General features: G+C 39.5%; 1 protein-coding gene across 1 annotated transcript in view; it reads right to left on the bottom strand.

Moving 5' to 3' along the window:
• Positions 1-4,514: 4,514 nt before the first annotated feature.
• WEE2 (WEE2 oocyte meiosis inhibiting kinase) overlaps positions 4,515-19,196 on the bottom strand; it is a 28,016-nt gene continuing 13,334 nt past the window's right edge. The window contains exons 5-11 of the mRNA XM_039234048.1: positions 17,887-18,008; positions 12,635-12,781; positions 11,887-11,994; positions 11,657-11,742; positions 10,747-10,917; positions 8,963-9,105; positions 4,515-4,674 (exon numbers count right to left, since the gene is read on the bottom strand). Coding sequence (XP_039089979.1) covers positions 4,515-4,674; positions 8,963-9,105; positions 10,747-10,917; positions 11,657-11,742; positions 11,887-11,994; positions 12,635-12,781; positions 17,887-18,008 — 937 coding nt within the window. The remainder of the gene's footprint in view (positions 4,675-8,962; positions 9,106-10,746; positions 10,918-11,656; positions 11,743-11,886; positions 11,995-12,634; positions 12,782-17,886; positions 18,009-19,196) is intronic.

The following is a 19,196-nucleotide window of genomic DNA, read 5'->3' as shown; positions in this document are numbered from 1 at the left end:
TTTAAAATATTGCATTAAAGTGTCCTTGATCTTGATTGCTGTGTTTCTGAGCATTCCTTATATTTTGCTTCAGTCACTCTAATCCTGACCCTGCTTAGGAAAAGGCTATGGGGGTCCCACAGACTGCAGGACACAGGTCTCTCTTCTGCTGGTCCTGGAACCATCCAACTTCTAGAAAATGAAGGTACCTTCCAGATCATTCTAACAAGCAAATCGCCTCCTTGGGATCCTACTTAAAAGCCTCCGTTGGCCTATTTTTGCCCTTAAAGGAGAAAATATGAACTATTTCACATGGTTTCCAATGCACACATTAACCCACTCCTAAAAGTCTAGCTTACTAGTTGGTATATTCTAGATGCTTATCTCCCATTTTACCTTTTTACCATTTTATTTCAATGTTTAGCTCCAGAAACAGCATGTTATATGCCTTCGGGCCTTGCACAGATATTGATCATCCTACACCCCACCAGCTTTGTTATTACTGTCAGTGCCTTCCAATGATTTACTGTTTAAAAATCTTTACTTCTACTTGAACTCTTGAGTCAAATGAAAAGCTAAATTTATCCTTTCCTCCAAAGCCAATTTTTCCCTTATAAGCTATTTCTTTTAATAGTACCAGCATTCTCCCAGACTTGAACTTTGGAATCATCTTTAAAAACTTCTCCCTGATCACCCACATACCTTTGTCTATATCCACTCACTTAGCCCGATAAGTTATTTCATTATTCACTGACCTCTCCCTCTATTTGCACATACTTTTTTGACTGAGGAGTATGGAAAAAGTTGTTTAAAACAAAAAAGCAGAAAAGGGCACCTGGATGGCTCAGTCAGTTAAGCATCCAATTCCTGATTTGGGCTCAGGTCATGATCTCACATTTCATGAGTTTGAGCCCTGCATTGAGCTCTGTGATGGCAGTGTGGAGCCTGCTTGGGACTCTCAGTCTCTCCCTCCTCTCTGCCCCTCTCCTGTGCACACTCACATGATCTCTCTCTCTCTCAAAAAAAAAAAAAACTAAAAAAAAAAAGCAGAAAGCAGCACACTAATTGAAAACAGACAACCTTGGGCCAACTCCTAACTTTATAAATAACATCTCAATCTGCATAAATAGCATGTTAAACTAATCTCAGTCCTCACACAGGATTTACCAATACACATGCTCCTTAGACTGTTGGAACAGTTGCAAGTGCTGCTACTTTCCTTTTTCTTGACAAGACATTAAAATGTACGAAATACATAATCTCGTGAAAGAATGGAGTTAAAGCATTTTCTTGTTTTCAGCTAGATCCTCCTTTTCCAGAACAAATCCTCCAGCATTGCTTTGCTCTCACAGTCCTCAGTATCTGAAATGCCCTTCTCCATACTTTAAAGCTTTTCTACTCAAATAAAGTCCTTATTTTGTTCTCCCATTTCACTTTCTTTACACACTCAGTTTGTCTTGTGTTATAATTTAGATGCCCATGAAGGTGCCTCCTTTCCCCCATTGACTGTGAGCTCTTAGATGACAGGGACCTTATGAATATCTTATCAAAAATCATGCTTTAAGTCAAGGAGAGGCTTTAAAAGGGTTCCGGTCACAGGCCAGAACAAAAAATAGGAAGAAAAAATAGAATACAGAAGGATATTCAAATAAGCCTGAAATTAGAAAACTAAAAACAAACAACAAAAAAAAAATCAGGGACCTGGAAGAATGGCTGAATGCATTTTTGTAATAGAGATACCCCTTCAAGAATCTCCAGTTTGAGTAATTGGAGACTTTTTGTCCTTCATCCATGGACCCAGAAAGGGCCTACTCAACACTGAGAAGTACTGACAGATAGCACTGTAGGTTTAATCAGCTACTATTACCCCTGGCAGTAGTGGAATAATTCAGGGCTCTCATCCTTTGCAAAGCTAGCTGAGAAAGAGAAGTGTCTATCATGGATACCCAGGGCCACAAAGTTATCTTTGGCCTGGCCTTTTTTCCCTCTAAATTAGAAAAAGTCTCAGCTATGAGCATCAAGTGGTAGAGATTAGGGCTGGCAATACTTTATCACAGATAGGAAGCTTTGGACAATATTGTTGCTGTAGGAAAACATTTTTTGGAAATTTTAATCAGGTTTTCACTTTGCTTCTAAATCGGTTTTTCTCTAGCCTCACAATAATGTTGGAAAATTACAGCACTTCCTATCTAAACAGTTTACTAGCATCTATTTTAAAGTGGCTCAAAAGCAATTGTAGCAGCACTTCAATTATTAGTTATTATGGCTATGCTTTGTTGTTAATTATTTTTAAAAATCAACCTGACAATTTTTATATAATTCAGGATTGAAATTACGGTTCATATAGAGGTTAAAAAGCTTCACTATTCAGGCTGAAATCCCGACCTTTATCTTTCAATGTTCATCTTTGTAGAGCTTTAAATAAATGGCTTCTATAAACTGATACATATGTTAGAGCTTAGTGAAGTACAATAGTATTCCTTTAACCATAAGTCTCAAGATTATCTGTTGGTAGTGTGGAAGATATTATCTATAGTAAAGCAGCATATTTATATCCCAAGTATTTAACTTGTTTAATATTGGTGGTGCAGTGATGTTAATATTTGATACATAATTAGTTCCCTGGTTATCTTGTGATCTCTGTGCAGAAAAAGAACTTCAGGACTGAGGATGCAGCTTCTTACTGAGGCAAGGGGTAAACTTAAACCTCCAGCTGAACTGAAAGGGATTAAATCACCAGCCCAGTAAAGACCCAGTCCCCAATCCCACTCCTACTCAGCAGTGTCTATGCAGCTACCTGCTGGTTTAGTAGCTTTGTGCTGCTGTGGAAAATGCTCGCCCCAACCCCACCTGCAGAGAGAGAGAGGAAGAGAAAGCACTAGTCTGACACCGGGCCATTCAGATGCTAACACAGGCTCTGAGGAACAGGGTAGGGAAGGGGCTGTAGACCTTGATAGTACTAGTTATCAATGCCTGAGAAGAACTCTGGTCTGTGCATTGCATATGCTTCATAATATACCTTTTTCTGAATCACAAATTGTCCTTGGCCTCGCAATATACTGCAAGGGATATGGCTGGGGTCGGAGAAGCAAGAGATAAATAAACTCCATTTTAAAACCTTGAATAAAGACTAGATTTTTTTAAATGGCAGTGGGAATTTTTTTTAATGGCAGTGGGCAATACAGAGCACTTTACTCCACTTGACTGCATGAAAATAATTGCTACTCCAAGACAGAACAAAGAACACTATGATGGTTTATTAAGTTTTTTAAAACTTCTTAATTTGCTTTTTAAAATGGAAGATAAAGAAGGATAGAAGGCAGTAAAAAAAAAAAAAAAAGCCTACAAACCATTAACAGGCTACCTTCATTAATATGACACATTAGAAGTTATCAATGCCTTTGTGACCGACATTATTGTACATATCAGAGCCTGGCCATTATTAGCTTTGGGGCCCACAAAACTGGGCCTTGCAGCCAAGACCTGTTACTACCAACCTACTGATTCTCTCACCTATCCACTCATGAAATGATTTCTAACAGAAATTTCCTACTCTTTGTTAATTACATGTTACAAAGAAGAGTGCTTCACCCATACTTGGCTTTGGAGAAGATAAAAACCTTTATTTACAAATGTTCCGCTCCTTTAAAAACATATACAGAGAAAAGAATGTGGATTAAAATATGATAAAATCATAGGAAACAAAGCCAAATTCTGATAAAAGAAAAATCAAGGAGAAATTGGTGACCCCCAGAAAATCAAAACCAGTCATAAGAGTTACAAGAGAGAGGGTCAGGGCAAACAGTTTGAAGGAGAACAACCACACTAAATTTTCCTCGCACCCTTTACCCAGCGTCTTGTACCGTAAGTTAATAGCCAGTTCAGAAATTACAGGTTCTCTAGTCTCATTTCTACCCACCTCACAGAATGGTGAAGTCATTTATTTAATAAGTATAATACGAGAGACAGTGTCAGTCTTCCCTCAAAGAATAGAGCAGGAAAATCACTTGCTCAAAGTGGCTGAGAATTCTTTTAGGGATGCTGTAGGATTTTCCCCTAGAAGCACTGTTGAAATACATGCACATATTCTTATAAGCTTGTTACCTCAACTCAAAACAAAATTATACTCCTTTCTATGTGCAGGGAACGTCCCTGTTCCTTGGGAGGCAGTCAGCTACCACAGCCTTGTCGTCCACAGGCTGTGCCGAGGGCCTTGATCCCTCTTTTTTAGTTCAGACACATGCTTTCCCATTAGGCATCAACTAGCGTTGAGATGTGGACAAACCATGGAGAGGTGGCCTTGGGAATATAACAGAGAAGAGAAATGGCTGCCCATTATCATACCTGGGACCATCACTAATTTGAGGCTTACTAGCTTTAGTATCTCGGCAGTGAATGCTAAATTATGAGTGGCTTTTGAAATCTTTGGGCATTTAAGTTGGTTAATCTTCCCGTTTATAAGATGAAGATTGACACAGTCAATATCTATTTCTGGAAACTATAATGCAGAAGGAAGGCTGGTGTGAAGTGAGTTCTCATGGGGAAGACTTCCCACAGGTGAAGCTGGAAGACTTTGCACTTTTTCCTCCCACCAGGCGTTTGGTGCTTCTTGATCCTGGGGGGGTCCCCAAGACCCCAGGGTCACCACCACGCTCTTCCCGGGGGGAACAGGCCTGCTGAGCTTCTCTCAGTTCCCTGGCAATCAAAAGGGGGAAAACATATATTACTTGATCCTAAATTAAAGAGGATATTTATGATCAAAACCAATATATAGATTTTTCTTTTAATTTCAGTATTTATAGAAACAAGCCTGAGCTATATACAGAATAGAAACTTAGCTCCTGTGATTATCTTTAAAAATAACTGGCACACACGTGCCACAACACATGGCAGATTAGGTTTCTTAAATCCTACCGATTGGGGTATAAATGAGGTTTAAAATTTTCTTTAATAAAAACCAAATAAAGACACCACTAAAAAAAGACTTCAAGCCAGTATCTGTAACATATATGCAAAAATTCTCAGTAAAATACTCGCAAAACAAATTCAACACTACATTAAAAAAAATCATTCTCCATAATCAAGTGAGATTTATTCCTGGGTTGCAAGGGTGGTTTAGTATTTGCAAATCAATCAGTGAGATATATTACATCAGTAAGAGAAAGGATAAGTACAATATGATCCTTCCAGTAAATGCAGAAAAAGCACTTGACAAAGTACAACATCCATTCATGATAAAAATCCTCAACAAAGTAAGTTTAGAGGAAATATATCTCAACATAATAAAGGCCATCAGTGAAAAACCACAGCTAACATCATCCTTAATGGGGAAAATCTGAGAGCTTTCCCTGTAAGATCAGGAACAAACAAGGAGGTCCACTCTCACCATTTATTTAACATAGTAGAGGAAGTCCTAGCCACAGCAATCAGACAACAAAAAGAAGTAAAAGGAATCCAAACCATAAGGAAGAAGTAAAACTTTCACTATTTGCATATGACATGATACTCTATACAGAAAACCTGAAGGACTCCACCAAAACAAACAAACAAAAAAACCTACCAGAACTGATAAACGAAGTCAGTGAAGTCACAAGATACAAAGTCAATATGCAGAAAGTTGTCACGTTCCTATACACCAACAATGAACCAGCAAAAAGAGAAATCAAGGAATTGATCCTATTTATAACTGCATCAAAACCATAAGATACCTAGGAATAAACCTAACTGAAGGGATGAAAGATCTTTACTCTGAAAACTGTAAAACGCTGATGAAAGAAATGGAGGACTACACAGAGAAATGGAATGGAAACGCATTCCATGCTCACGGATTGAAAGAACAAATCTTATTAAATATTTCACATTTTTCACAGAACTAGAACTGAGAATCCTAAGATTTGTATGGAACCACAAAAGACCCCAAATAGCCAAAGCAACCTTGAAAAAGAAGAGCAAAACTGGAAGCATCACAATTTCAGATTTCAAGTTATATTACCAAACTGTTAGTAATTAAAACAGCATGGTACCAGCAATAAAAATAGGCACATAGGTCAATGGAACAGAATAGAAAATCCAGAAATAAACCCACAATTATGTGGTCAATTAATCTTCAACAAAGCAGGAAGGAATATCCAATGGGAAAAAGATAGCATCTTCAAATGGTATTTGAGAAAACTAGACAGCAACATGCAAAAGAATGAAACTGGACCACTTTCTTACACCAGATACAAAAATAAATTCAAAATGGATTAAAGATCTAAATGTGAGACCTGAAATCCTACCAATCCTAGAAGAGAACACAGGCAGTAACTTTTTTGACGTCAGCCATAGCAACTTCTTACTAGGAACAAAGTAAACAAAAGCAAAAATAAACTGTTGGGACTTCATCAAAATAAAAAGCATGTGTACAGTAAAGGAAACAATCAACAAAACTGAAAGGCAACCTACTGAACAGGAGAAGATATTTGCAAATTACATATCTAATAAAGGATTTATACATTTCCAAAATATATAATAGGAGTCAGCATCCAAAAAAACCAAATAATCCCATTAAAAATGAGCAGAAGACATGAACAGACATTTCTCCAAAGAAGACATCCAGATGGCCAAGAGATTCATGAAAACATGCTCATCATCACTTATCAGGGAAATGCAAATCAAACCTACAATGAGACATCACCTACACCTGTCAGAATGGCTAAAATCAAAAACACATGAAACAACAAATGTTGGCGAGGATGTGGAGAAAAAAGTACTTTCTTGCACTGTTGGTGAGAATGCAAACTGGTGCAGCCACTCTGGAACACAGTATGGAGGTTCCTCAAAAAGTTAAAAATAGAACTACCTTATGGCTCAGTAATTGCATTAGTAGATATTTACCCAAAGAATACAAGAACACTAATTCAAAGGGGTGTGTATATATCTATATCTATATATATGAATATTATTCAGCCATAAGAAAGAATGAAATCTTGCCATTTGCAATGATATGGATGGAGCTCAATGGTATAATGCTAATTGAAAAAAGTCAGTCATAAAAAGACAAATACTGTCTGATTTCACTCATGTGGAATTTAAGAAACACAACAAACAAGCAAAGGGAAAAAATAAGAGAGAGAGAGAGACAAACCAAGAAACAGACTCTTAAATATAGATAACTGATAGTTATCAGGTGGTAGGGGAATGGGTTAAATAGATTATGGGGGTTAAGTAGTGCACTTGTCTCAATGAGCACAGGATGACGTATGGAAGTGTTAAATTACTTATATTGTACACCTGAAACTATTATAGACTACTGTAGGTTAACTAACTGGAATTAAAACAAAAAAAGGAAAAAAGTGAAACATGAAAAATAAATGTTAAATAAGGAAACAACTCTACTGGCTGTATACGAAAGCTGCAGGGGTGTGTGAAGCACAACCCATGGGTCAAATCTGGCCCACACCTGTTTGTTAGAACTCAGCCATGTCCACCTGTTTATACATATTGTCTATGGCTGCTTTCATGTTACTACAACAGAGCTGAGTCACTGCAACAAAGATAATATGGCCCACAAAGCATAAAATATTCACTCTCCAGCTCTTTCCAGAAAAGCTTGCCAGTCCCTGGTCTAGACAATTTCAAAAAGTCATCTGCCCCATCTATGTGGTAGGTCCCCATTACTTTGATGTCTGATGACAGTCCTCTATGCCTCCACAGCTGGTTTCACAGAATGTGCACACTACACTTACACACAGAACACAAACATATGTGTGTATGTATACATATATATATATTATAGGAATAGAAGTAGTTTTATTATGTTTATTAGCTGGGAAAATGGGATCCAAAACAAGAGCAAAAAAATATCAAGTTGCTTATTAGGAAGAATCCCTGACTAAAGGCTTGGTGTCTTCACAACTCATTGCCAAAAAGTCATGTGGGGGATTTTTTAGGCTAATCATTTCTTTTTTTTTTTTTAATGTTTTATTTATTTCTGAGAGAGAGACAGCATGAGCAGGGGAGGGTCAGAGAGAGAGGGAGATACAGAATCTGAAACAGGCTCCAGGCTCTAGGCTCTGAGCTGGCTGTCAGCACAGAGCCCAACGTGGGGCTTGAACCCACGAACTGTGAGATCATGACCTGAGCCGAAGTTGGATGCTTAACCAATTGAACCACCCAGACGCCCCTAGGCTAATCATTTCTAGATGGATTGTATATCCAAAAGAAGTTGGACTTCTACGTTTATTTTTAAAAAGGACCATTTTTCATCTTTTATATTTCCAGCAGTGCATACTGTATGTAATAATCACTTAAAAATGCCTTCAGAACTCTGCTCAAACATCAGTGCCCGACCTTTATACCAACCCCATCCTATCTAATTAATTTCCATTTATTTAATGAAAGAATAGATTTACTAATGAATGCATGCATGAATACAAGCTTACATGAATACGTGATTGGACTGCTTCATTTGGGTTGGAAAAATACCTCTTCTTCTAAACATGTACCAAGACAGTGTGTCTACCTGCCCTTGAAATGTAATGGATTTCTTAAATGGGTCTCTTCCGACTTTAACTATAGTTCTCTTGCACTGGGTGATCATTCTCCAGTTAGTTGAACCCCTGTTATCACACAGAATCCCACTAAGTATTCTTTGCTGGCTGTATTTCCTTATATTCCTCACTTTGCTTCCTTTGCATTAATGAGAATTTTCTCTTTCAAGGAGTCTAATCACAGAGTCTCCCAGCCCCATGCTGCAAAGGGCCTCATGCTGCTCATATCTTTGTGAAGAGGGGCTTTTGTATTCTAATGTTGGGTTCCACTTGAGTCCACAGAGAAGACACACCAGACCAGTCATATCACTGTAAATAGTACACAAATAGATGTTTTCTAAACTCCAGCATCCAGAATCTATCTTTTCAGGGATGCCCGTGCAAGTCTCAATCTCAGGATTGTGAGTTCAAGCCCCACATTGGGCCTAGAGCTTACTCAAAAACACCTCTACCTTTCCAGTGTGGCAGTCTTGAACTTTTCCAAGTTAAGCTGATGCTGGAGCTCTTCTGCTTTCCCAAGGGAGGGCCGGAGAACTCGACTTCTGGCCAGAGCTGCTGCAGAAGGTCTCTCCCTTGGGTCAGGGTGGATCATGTTCTGTTAACATTGGACCAAAAGGAAGGAAATAGAAGCTTCACTGCTGGGAGAATCTCCCCACCCAAGCCAGCTCTGCCCCAACCTCTGCTGGGGAGCTTTGTGAAACTCTGCTTTTAATTTTGAGGGGGGAAGAAAGAAGTGAAAACTTAGCTCCACCAAGGATGGGAGCATCCTCCCTACACTCTGCCATCAGTCATCCACACCTTTGACTTGCCTTTAAGTATCCTATTTTAGAGCTGGTTGGGTGATTAACTTGTCTAACGCCTTAATTTTAAATGGAAGACACTGAGGTTCTGAGATAAAAAGTGGCTTGTCCAACTTATTGACAAGACCAAGACTAAAACCCAGGTCACCGAACTCCTAGTTGTTTTCTTTATACCACAACATGCTCCTTTTCACTTAAAACTAAGGCCACCCCACCATGACAGTATTCCTACAGCATTCATCTTCAGGTAGAGGGTGTCTGTAAACTAAAATTGCTTAAATACAGTAGAAAATAGCTAATTATTTATAGCAAATATCAATATTGTATAATGGATAAAACACTGAACCTTCCATTTGGGGACCGATGTTCAGAGCCAGTTCCCCCATTTACTAACTAGCCTTGAGCAAATCACTTAACTTTGCAGAAACTCCTTTTCCATTTTTTGATATTGGGAAGAACAATATTCACCTACTGGAGTATTGTGAGAATTACATGAATTAACGTACATGTATTATTAGCACACTGGGCCAGCACTAAAGTATTCAGTATGTATAAACTAAATCTAAGAGCAGCTTATACATAGAGTAGATGATTAGGCTATGCACTCAAGTCCACTGTGAGCAACGGTTTGCCTTCTTGGAAGAAGGACAACTTTGTAATTAAATCTCAAGTTTTCAGGCAAACTATGAAACTCAGATTTAGTCCCCAAGAGTAGGTGTCTCTAAAGCTGTTTTAGGAATTCTAACCAATCCTGTTCTTTAAGCTATGAAGTAAGTACATTTTGTTTTCTTAGTATAATTCTAAGCTTCTCAACAGTGTATTTTGTTGAAACCTCTGTTTCAACATAAGAGCTTCCTTTCCTTGTCTCTACACATACTCAGATATCATTGAGTTCAAGGAACACATAAATTCCTGAACTGACATTATGCCTTTTCCCAATAGTGCTTATGATTGGTGGTGGTGTCCATTATTCATCAATAAAGTAGCTTATGTTTTCTTCTGTATACCCCAAATTCAAATATTTTTCATAGTATCACCACTACCAATGGCAATAGTTAAAACCCTAAAATAAAAGCAAAAAGACCAAGTTTGATTTTAGAGTTAATCAATTATCAAAGGTGAGAATACAAGTCCAGGAACTGCTCTAAGCCTTGGTTTCCTAAGTTGCCCACCTTAACAGGGTTATTGGGAAGGGCAGAGAAAAAATGTAACAGGATATTAAACTAAAATATAAAAGGCTTTATGATAACCTCTAAGTTTCCTTAAGAAGCTTTTGATCTATCCTAGGTCTTTTCTGGGCTTTGGGATCATGATTCCTTTTTTCCTCCACCAATGGCACTACCAGCATCTCCTTTCCCTTTTCCCCACCTCCTTGCCATTACATTTTTAAAAAAATAGACAATTGTATCTTCTCTTCATCTCATAAGAGATACCACCTTGAGTAGAATGCATAATTTCTCTGAGAGCTCCTGAGGAATGTCCGGAAGGTTGCCCGCACGGATATGATGCCACATGGCACCATTGGTGGGTAACGACTCTGCTCCAGCAGCCACTGCAATTGTTAATCCCAAGGCAAATATGTCTGCTTTGGGAAGGTGCTGATAATCCTTCAAAACAGAAGACAGGAAAGTCAGTCAGTTTGCTAAGTGTATTGAGTCTAGACTTAAAACAACTGGTAAGAGAGGTTCACTGGATAGGTGGATAGGAGCTTAAACAGACACAATGGGCAAAGTCACATCTGCTCTTTCTAGTTGTTTATTTCTAGAGAAGACAGAAGATATGGTGCAAATCCACCTGATTCACACTGCTGTGCCCTGGAGAGTTTATCTTAATTCGAGTTTGTTCTTTCAGGCTCATAAAGACTCCAAGCATAGCTTAGCTGGTCGCAGATATAATCATCTTGGAAGGAGTGAAATCCTTCCTAGCCCTGACTCTGCAGACATCCTAGAAGGTAGACAATAACCAAAGGTCATTTCACCAGAGCTGGTGGTACTGTCAAAAGGATGATAGCCTGATAACGATGGGTTGAACCAATAAAGGCTTCTGTTTACTACTAGGAAAGTCATGAGTTTAGGAATTCTAAGAAAGATTAGAAACAGTAAAAGACCTTTATAAAGAACAGTAAAAATAGTGATTAATCCATAATTGAACCAGCTTTGCTCATGCCTTTTTTTTTTCTTTTGAGAAGTTTCTCTCTTATCCTTACTCTCAATTCTGAATAGGAAAAGAGATAATGTAAATTTTAATTATAAACATATACTTTTCATTTCTTGCTCTGCGAACCTTCATTTGAGAGTCAAAGGATTCAATGAATTATAAAATACCTTCTATTTCCCTGATTTTTACCTCTTGTAAAATCTCATTAGCCAGGAAGCGACTATCTCCCTCCTCTACTTTCGGATCGCTTATTGAGGTCACATGACCTAAGTCACCTAAAAAAAGTGGGGGGGGGGGGGAGGAAGAAGAAGAAGGAAAGAAAGCCCTTTAAAAGCATGTCTTTAAAACTGGAATAAATGAGAGTCAGTATAAATTTTATAGGTTGATAATATACAGGGCAGGGTTTAAGGCAGTCTCACCAATTTTATACATCACACTGGCAGAGAGAAACCAATCAGCTTCATTTTCAATCTCTTCTGGGGCTACAGGAGAATCACTTTGCATCTTATGACAAATGAAGATGTTGCCTAAATAAATACAGAATTGATGTAAGTAATGACTCCTAAGCTTTATTACTCCCAAAGAGTCTTTTCTGTATTTGACATTCTGGCCACCCCCCTTTCCTCCTCTTCTGAGTATGTGTAACAAGACTACCAAGGTTTCTTATCTTCCATGGAATCTCTGAACAGCTCAGTAGTTAAGAATACCTATGTTAAGTGAAACTGGCCTCAGACACACCCCATCCTCTGAAAAGACTGGTGGCCTCAAAACAAAGAAAGAAGCCCCCCAAAATGGTAACATTTCCCTGAATTTCACATTATTGAGTGCCAAAACCATTCATTTCTGTTCACTTTAGTCAGTGCTGAATTAGAATGAGTATGTACAGCAGTAGTCAAACACATTCAGGATGTAGCCAATGTTTTCATACTTTCATACTTCATGCTTTACTACCTGGGAAGAGTCTTTTCTCTCTCTGTGTCCCCTGGCCCTAGGGGAGAAATGGATTAAGCTGTTTAACTAAAATTTTCAGGGAAACACATGAAAGAAAGTGATTTTGCCAGCAAACAGCATCTTCAACACTTAGTAGGTACACAGGCACCAACTGTGACAGTGGGGAAAGAACTAAATCCAGCCAAAGGGGCAGGAGCAGAGGGGAGCCATACTGACTAGGTTTGATATCCAAGTGCACCATCCCAGAGTTGTGGATGTACTTCAGGCCAAGGGAAATCTGCAGAAGGATGTCCTTGAGTTTCGGCTCATGGAAATGATTGCCAGACTTAGTGTTTTCAGATATAGCAGCCTGCAAACTCCCACCTAGGAACAAACAGAGAGCAGCCCCCACAGAATGGAGAAAAGGTATGAATCTTAATAGAAGGAAGCATAGTAAATATTCAATAAATTCCTTGTGAATGAGTTCAGTCCAACACATCTAGATTGTTTACAAAACACAGTAATATCTACTCCTTTTCCGTGTATACCACAGACATATTGGAAAGAATTACAGGATTTTTAAAGAAAAAAATAAAATGGCATACCCCAGGTATCCAGTATGTAGTTCTATTGCCTTGAGTATGCACCAACTAATGTTTTAAAAGTGTGACCTGATTATTAAGCCGAAGGCCAATGAGGCCTGGACAAATAGTTACTATTGGCATCGATGATTTTTTTTTTAATGTTTTATTTATTTCTAGGAGAGAGAGATAGAGACGGCGTGAGCAGGGGAGGGTCAGAGAGAGAGGGAGTCACAGACTGAAACAGGCTCCAGGCTCTGAGCTGGCAGTCAGCACAGAGCCCGACGCGGGGCTCGAACCCATGAACCATGAGATCATGACCTAAGCGAAAGTTGGATGCTTAACCGACTAAGCCACTTGCCAGGCGCCCCTTGGCATTGATGATTAGTTCAGTGTCCAGCTAGTCATTATAGGCCACTAGTAACTTTAATGTAATGGGCTCCAAGTTTAACTTCAACATACATCTAAATCCTATTTAAGCCACAGTATTTGCACATCAACTATAGACTTATCATTGTTATCAGCAAAAAATAAGGCCTGGACTCATGTGACCCCTGATCTTGTTTGCCTCCCGTTCTAAGGTATTAGAATGCTTCTAAACCCTTCGTTTCACTAATTTGCATTCATTGGCAGCCTCTTCAGTCAAATTAGAGAGTCCTGGGTCTCCCTGGCAGTTAGAGCTCCAGCCCTCACGTATGTGTGAGAACAGCAGGATCTAAGACGCTAATGGTATTTTTTAGGAAATCCCTATTAAAGTCTCCTAAGTAGTATTCAGTTTAAAGCCTGATCTGTCATGTTAAAATAATTCAGTTCAGAAAGAAGAAGAATTTCAGCCCTTTTCAGAAACACAAAGAGGGCTAAAGTAAAGGGTGCGTCTTTTTTCTAGGAATCTTCTTAAAAAAAGATTCTATGTTCTATAGCTGACCATAGATAGAAAGGAAGAGTATGTTGAAGCTTATTAGAAACCGTCACCTCAAGTCTGTTTGTAGATGAAGTTGTGAGGTGTGGCAAGGAGAAGGAAGCCTGCATCCAAGGCCCCCATGTCCACTGGAATTCATTTCCCCACTAGACTGGGTGTTCTTCCAAGACCCCCATCTTAACCATCTTCACTTTCTCAACGTCTTGCATGCAATCTACATATTCTGAACTGAAGGTCTATCCTGGCAACAGAGGGAAAGGAAAGACAAAGACAAGGAGCCCATAAAAGATATGGAAAGAAAGAAGCACCCTAGGGGTACATAGGAACCTTTTCATATGGTCTTCTAGATTATAAACAGAGATATTTCTGATTACTAAGAGCTACAGGTATTTAGTAAGGGTAGTTAGACCAGTGCTAGCAGCACTTTTAATTACTTAGAAGCCCTGCAGGTAATATTAAAGTTAGCCAAATAATAATTAACAATAGTAAAAGTTACTGAAAAGCATTTACACAAAGGTATTAGAATATCTTTATTTTGCTACAGCTAAAGCCAATGGTCTCCCTCTTATTGAAGAGCATAATTAACTGTTCTTGGCCAAACAGTATTGAGGAAATCTGTGTGTGTAGACAGGGCAGTACTGAGTGAACTATAAACTTCGTTGCTACTAATCTCAGATATACTGGAGCCTTAACTCCATAACCCAAGATGCTACCTGGAGATGATACTATAACCACCAAGGTTGTGCCCTAGGAGGAAATGACCAGCTCCTGACAGCTCTTCTCAAACCATCTTTGTGAGACGAGTTGCCGAATTCTCTTCTTCAGATAAAATAAAGACACTTACCCCACTTGGCAGAGGGAAAAAGGAAACTTAAGAAAAATAGATCTATGTTTTTTCTGTCTGCTTAGGAGTCCTGACAGACACTGAAACAAATAGCAAATGCCTTCCAACACTAAAATGTAAACAGCAGACCAAGAGGATATTCTGTTCATACATTTGTATTCTCACAATCTTGATTTTATGTTGCTCTCTACAACACAAGCATGTTTTCCTGCCGGTTAAGTTATTCCTTGTTTGTTGGGAGAATGTAACCAGTATATGGTGTTCCACAGATGGTGCAGACTTCTGGATGCCACATCACTAGAACAAGGGGAGCATGCGCTGTGAAAATTCAGTGACAGAAGTCACAAGGAAATACTGCCTCTAGGGAGAGGTTAATTGTTCCATCCCAAATCGTTTGGAAGCCTGGTGGTTGCACCACTGATCTACTGCTGGAAAGCCTGCAGATTTCAGAGGCTGGCCCAGAGGTGACGTGTAGGGGATCTCAGCAAGGGTGAGGGCAGCTTAAGGGACATTTGATTGATTTAGAGCTCAGGAGGGACAGTAGGGGAAATCAGTTAACTGCTGGTCACTACTAGTTATGATGTCAATTATCTAAATCATCTAATTTATCATCTGAGTCAAACCATAACTCTACATGTTCTAGGCCGACTGCTGTGAGAGGCTGGGGGGACAGGGTAAAGGTGGCAGGCATGGGGAGAAAAAGGGAGAGAGGGGGACTGAGGGAGGAAGGAGTGTAAGGAATCAGGCACTGGCTACTCTGCTACCTTACAAATACTTTGGACTTAGCTCTCCTTTATTTCGAGCCACAGGGCAAAGTCTGAACATGCATTATCCGTAACTACAAACAAGGCAAGTATAAGGGCATGCTTTATTGTCCATGATCACTTCACATGTGAAAGCCATGTAGGTGAATTACATTTAGGTAAATCAGAATCCCATTTTACTTGGCAAGTACAGTGAGGTTAGTGGACCACCACGGCAAACAGAATGATTCCTCCGAATCTATCACATCTTCTTCAAAACCTGCTGCCTGGCAACATCCAAAAGCCCTCTGTACTCCTCCCACACTTGACTTTGCTAATCCTATTTCCTGTTATAGGGTCACCTCAGTCCTTACCATCCACTAGGTCAGACCCATTCCCAATGCCATGTTCTTTGCCCGCTGGCTGTTCCTCTTATAGAGGTCTTCTCTCCTCTTCCTTAAACTCTGGTAATCCTTCTACAAGGTATCTTTCAAGTCTTACCTCCTTTATGAGATTTTCTTGGGCTGCTCTAATAACAGCTATTGCTGAGTTCTGACTCTGTATCAGATATGGACACCGTGCTAGCATTTGACATAGATTGTTCCTATTTCTCAAAATAGGAAGTATTACTACCTCCTAAGTAGATAGTACTAGCTCTTTACTCAGCGGGATTGACTTCCCAGAGACCACATAGCTGGCATGCAGCAGACCTGGGTTTTAGACCCACCTCTGCCTGCCATTAAAGCTCAGGCCCATTCCACCACACTGTGCTGCCTCTTGCTCATATTCGTCTTCTCTGAATGCTTTTTGTCCACAGCCGTACCACCTGGTTTGGCACTGAATGGTCTCAGGTGTCTGCACGGTGACCGAGCAAGTGGAAAAAGCTCCCGGAAGGACGGATCTTATCTCACCTTATAGTATAGCTCACTCTAGAACCTAATAGAAGGACAGCCTGTAGAAGGTATTCAAATGTTGCAGAGAACTAGAAGATGGACTTGTAACAGGAACTATCCCTCCATCTTATTCTTTTTGAACATTTGAAATCTTTACAATGCCCTAAATCAGGTTAAGTTTGTTTTGTTTGACTTCCTTGGTTAACTTTTATTTCTTGATATTATCTTTGCTAGTAGTTGAAAGTCAAGAAAATAAAGCCAATCGGGGGATGGGAGGAGGAAGAATAGGGAATCTCAGGTTACAGTAAAGAGGAATTAGGAAGAGAAGATTAAGAAAAGTCTCAACCTCTCCATCACAAGGAAAGGGTCCATTTTTTTTTATCCTAAAGAGACTATTAGAGAAAAGGATTTAGGTGAGCATATTAAAGGGAAAAAAAAAAAGTTCACAGTTAAGACTATAAGGAAATCAGGATCTGAGGACACAATAAGGGAAATGCCAAATCATTTGTTTGCATATGTGTACCATTTTCTGTGTTTCTGGTGTTTCATAATATTGTTTACTTAACCCACTTGTAGATATAATGATGAAGCGTTGTCACGGTCCTCAAAAGTCAGGCTGCGCTTACATACCCAGGGCTATCTGGTGGCTACTAAAATTACTCAAAAACTGTGCTATTAGAGAAACTTCAGTGTAGGTGTACATGTTGTTGGGGGGGAGGGGGCTGGGGAGGGGTGCCACTATCCAATACCACCACGGCCTGAATGAAGATCACCACTTGTAGAAGGACAGCTAGCTTCTATTTAATTTAGGAGCATTTTCCTATTTTACCACTGAACATTTTGATGAAAACTATTTCTGAGAATAATATGTAACAATACTGCTATGTCACCCCCTTAGATTAGAAATTATGTCAGACCAAAGGACTACATTTTGCGATTTAAGTAGCCCAGAAAAAAAGTTTGACCAGTTATTTGTGTATGTATGGTCCTAAAAGACCTACTAGAATAATCTGAAGTCACTGTGTTTCATTCCCAGCACTCACCCCATGCCCCCACTCTGGTGAGAACACTAAACCTCAAGGGCAATAATCCCCAAATTCAGGAATCCACTTGAAAATTAATCAAAAGTCAGCTGTGTACATTTACCACCACTTCCCCAAAATGGTAAAGACTATGACTTGCTCATCCTAGAATACCTAGCAAATGTAGGAGGATGATTTACCATTCAAACCGTCAAAGTTTGCTAAGTATTGAGTAAAGTGTGAGGGGATTAGTCACTTCTGTGTGTCAGTCACACATCAGCTCTGAAAAAAATATGAACAAGTGTAAACCCGAAATTCCTTTTCAGTGCAACTCTGTGTCTCCAGCTCTCTGCTTCCAAGAAAAACTGTAGTATAGACCTTTTAGGTAGGACTGTAAGGCATGTACTACAAGGGGGAGACAAAGATTTTTTTCCTGGGGACTTGAAAGTTCATCTTCCTCTCCAGTGCTAGGAGTCCTCATACTTACCGTTGCAGTATTCATTCTGAATGATCATGTGGTCATCTTCTGCCCATGCAGAGTAGTAACGTACTACGTGGGGGTGATGCCCAAGTACTGCATGAGCATAAACTTCATGCAAAGCCAAACTCCTAACAGACAGAAGAGCATCAAGAAAAATGAATTAATAGACATGCAAATTTTTTTAAAGACTTGTCTTTATTTATATGTTTATATATATATATGCCTATATATGAGGCATTATGTTTTTTTTTTAAATGTTTTATTTCTAGGAGAGAGAGAGAGAGACAGTGTGAGCAGGGGAGGGTCAGAGAGAGAGGGAGTCACAGACTGAAACAGGCTCCAGGCTCTGAGCTGGCAGTCAGCACAGAGCCCGACGCGGGGCTNCCAGGCTCTGAGCTGGCAGTCAGCACAGAGCCCGACGCGGGGCTCGAACCCACGAACCGCTAGATCATGACCCAAGCGAAAGTCGGACGCTTAACCAGCTAAGCCACCCAGGCGCCCAAAGCATTATGTTTTTCAATGTTTATTTATTTTTAAGAGAGAGAGAGAGGAAGCAGGGGAGGGCAGAGAGAGAGGGAGACACAGAATCCAAAGCAAGCTCCATCCAGGCTCTGCTCTGTCAGCACAGAGCTCAACGTGGGGCTTGAACCCACAAACTGTGAAGATCACTATTTGAGCCGAGGTCGGACGTTTAACTGACTGAGCCACTCAAGCATTCCATGATATGAGGCATTATTAACAGTGGAAGAATTTTATTGAGTGCTCACTACTTGCTTACTATTTTACCTCATTTAATTTTCATAACTACTCAGATATAGTGGCAAAGATGAAGGCTTTAGAAAGCTCAGTGACTGGCCCAAAGTCAAGCTGGCAATAGTAGACCTATTGGTCTACTTGGTCTTGCCGGTACCAAAATCTATGTTTTTCGTTTCATTGAACATGGCATATATAAAGAAGAGTCTTAGCTTGTTACTATATTAATGGCAGACATGCTTCGAGTCTTAACTTCACTAGATCACAATTTTTAAAATGTCGATGGGCTTAACAAGAGGGCCACCATAGACTTGATGGAGGATATTGTGTGATGGGTCCTCTATCTTCTCTGTGAAGGCTAGACAGTGACTAGAGTCACTATTACACTCAACCAATATGATATAGTCACAGGGACTACAGTCTTGGGGACTGTCATTATTCATATTCATTATGGAATAGGAAATCTAACAGAAAAAAGTAGAATGTAGTACTTGATGAATTTCAGTATGAAAATGAAGAATTCTAAGGCCCTTAATTTCAGATTTAACAAATTAAGCATTACA

The sequence above is a fragment of the Hyaena hyaena genome, unplaced genomic scaffold (assembly GCF_003009895.1).
Source record: "Hyaena hyaena isolate Hyena2069 unplaced genomic scaffold, ASM300989v1 scaffold_82, whole genome shotgun sequence".
Lineage (NCBI taxonomy): Eukaryota > Metazoa > Chordata > Mammalia > Carnivora > Hyaenidae > Hyaena > Hyaena hyaena.
The sequence above is the reverse complement of the archived record's forward strand: the minus strand, read 5'-3'. Positions and strand labels throughout refer to the sequence as shown.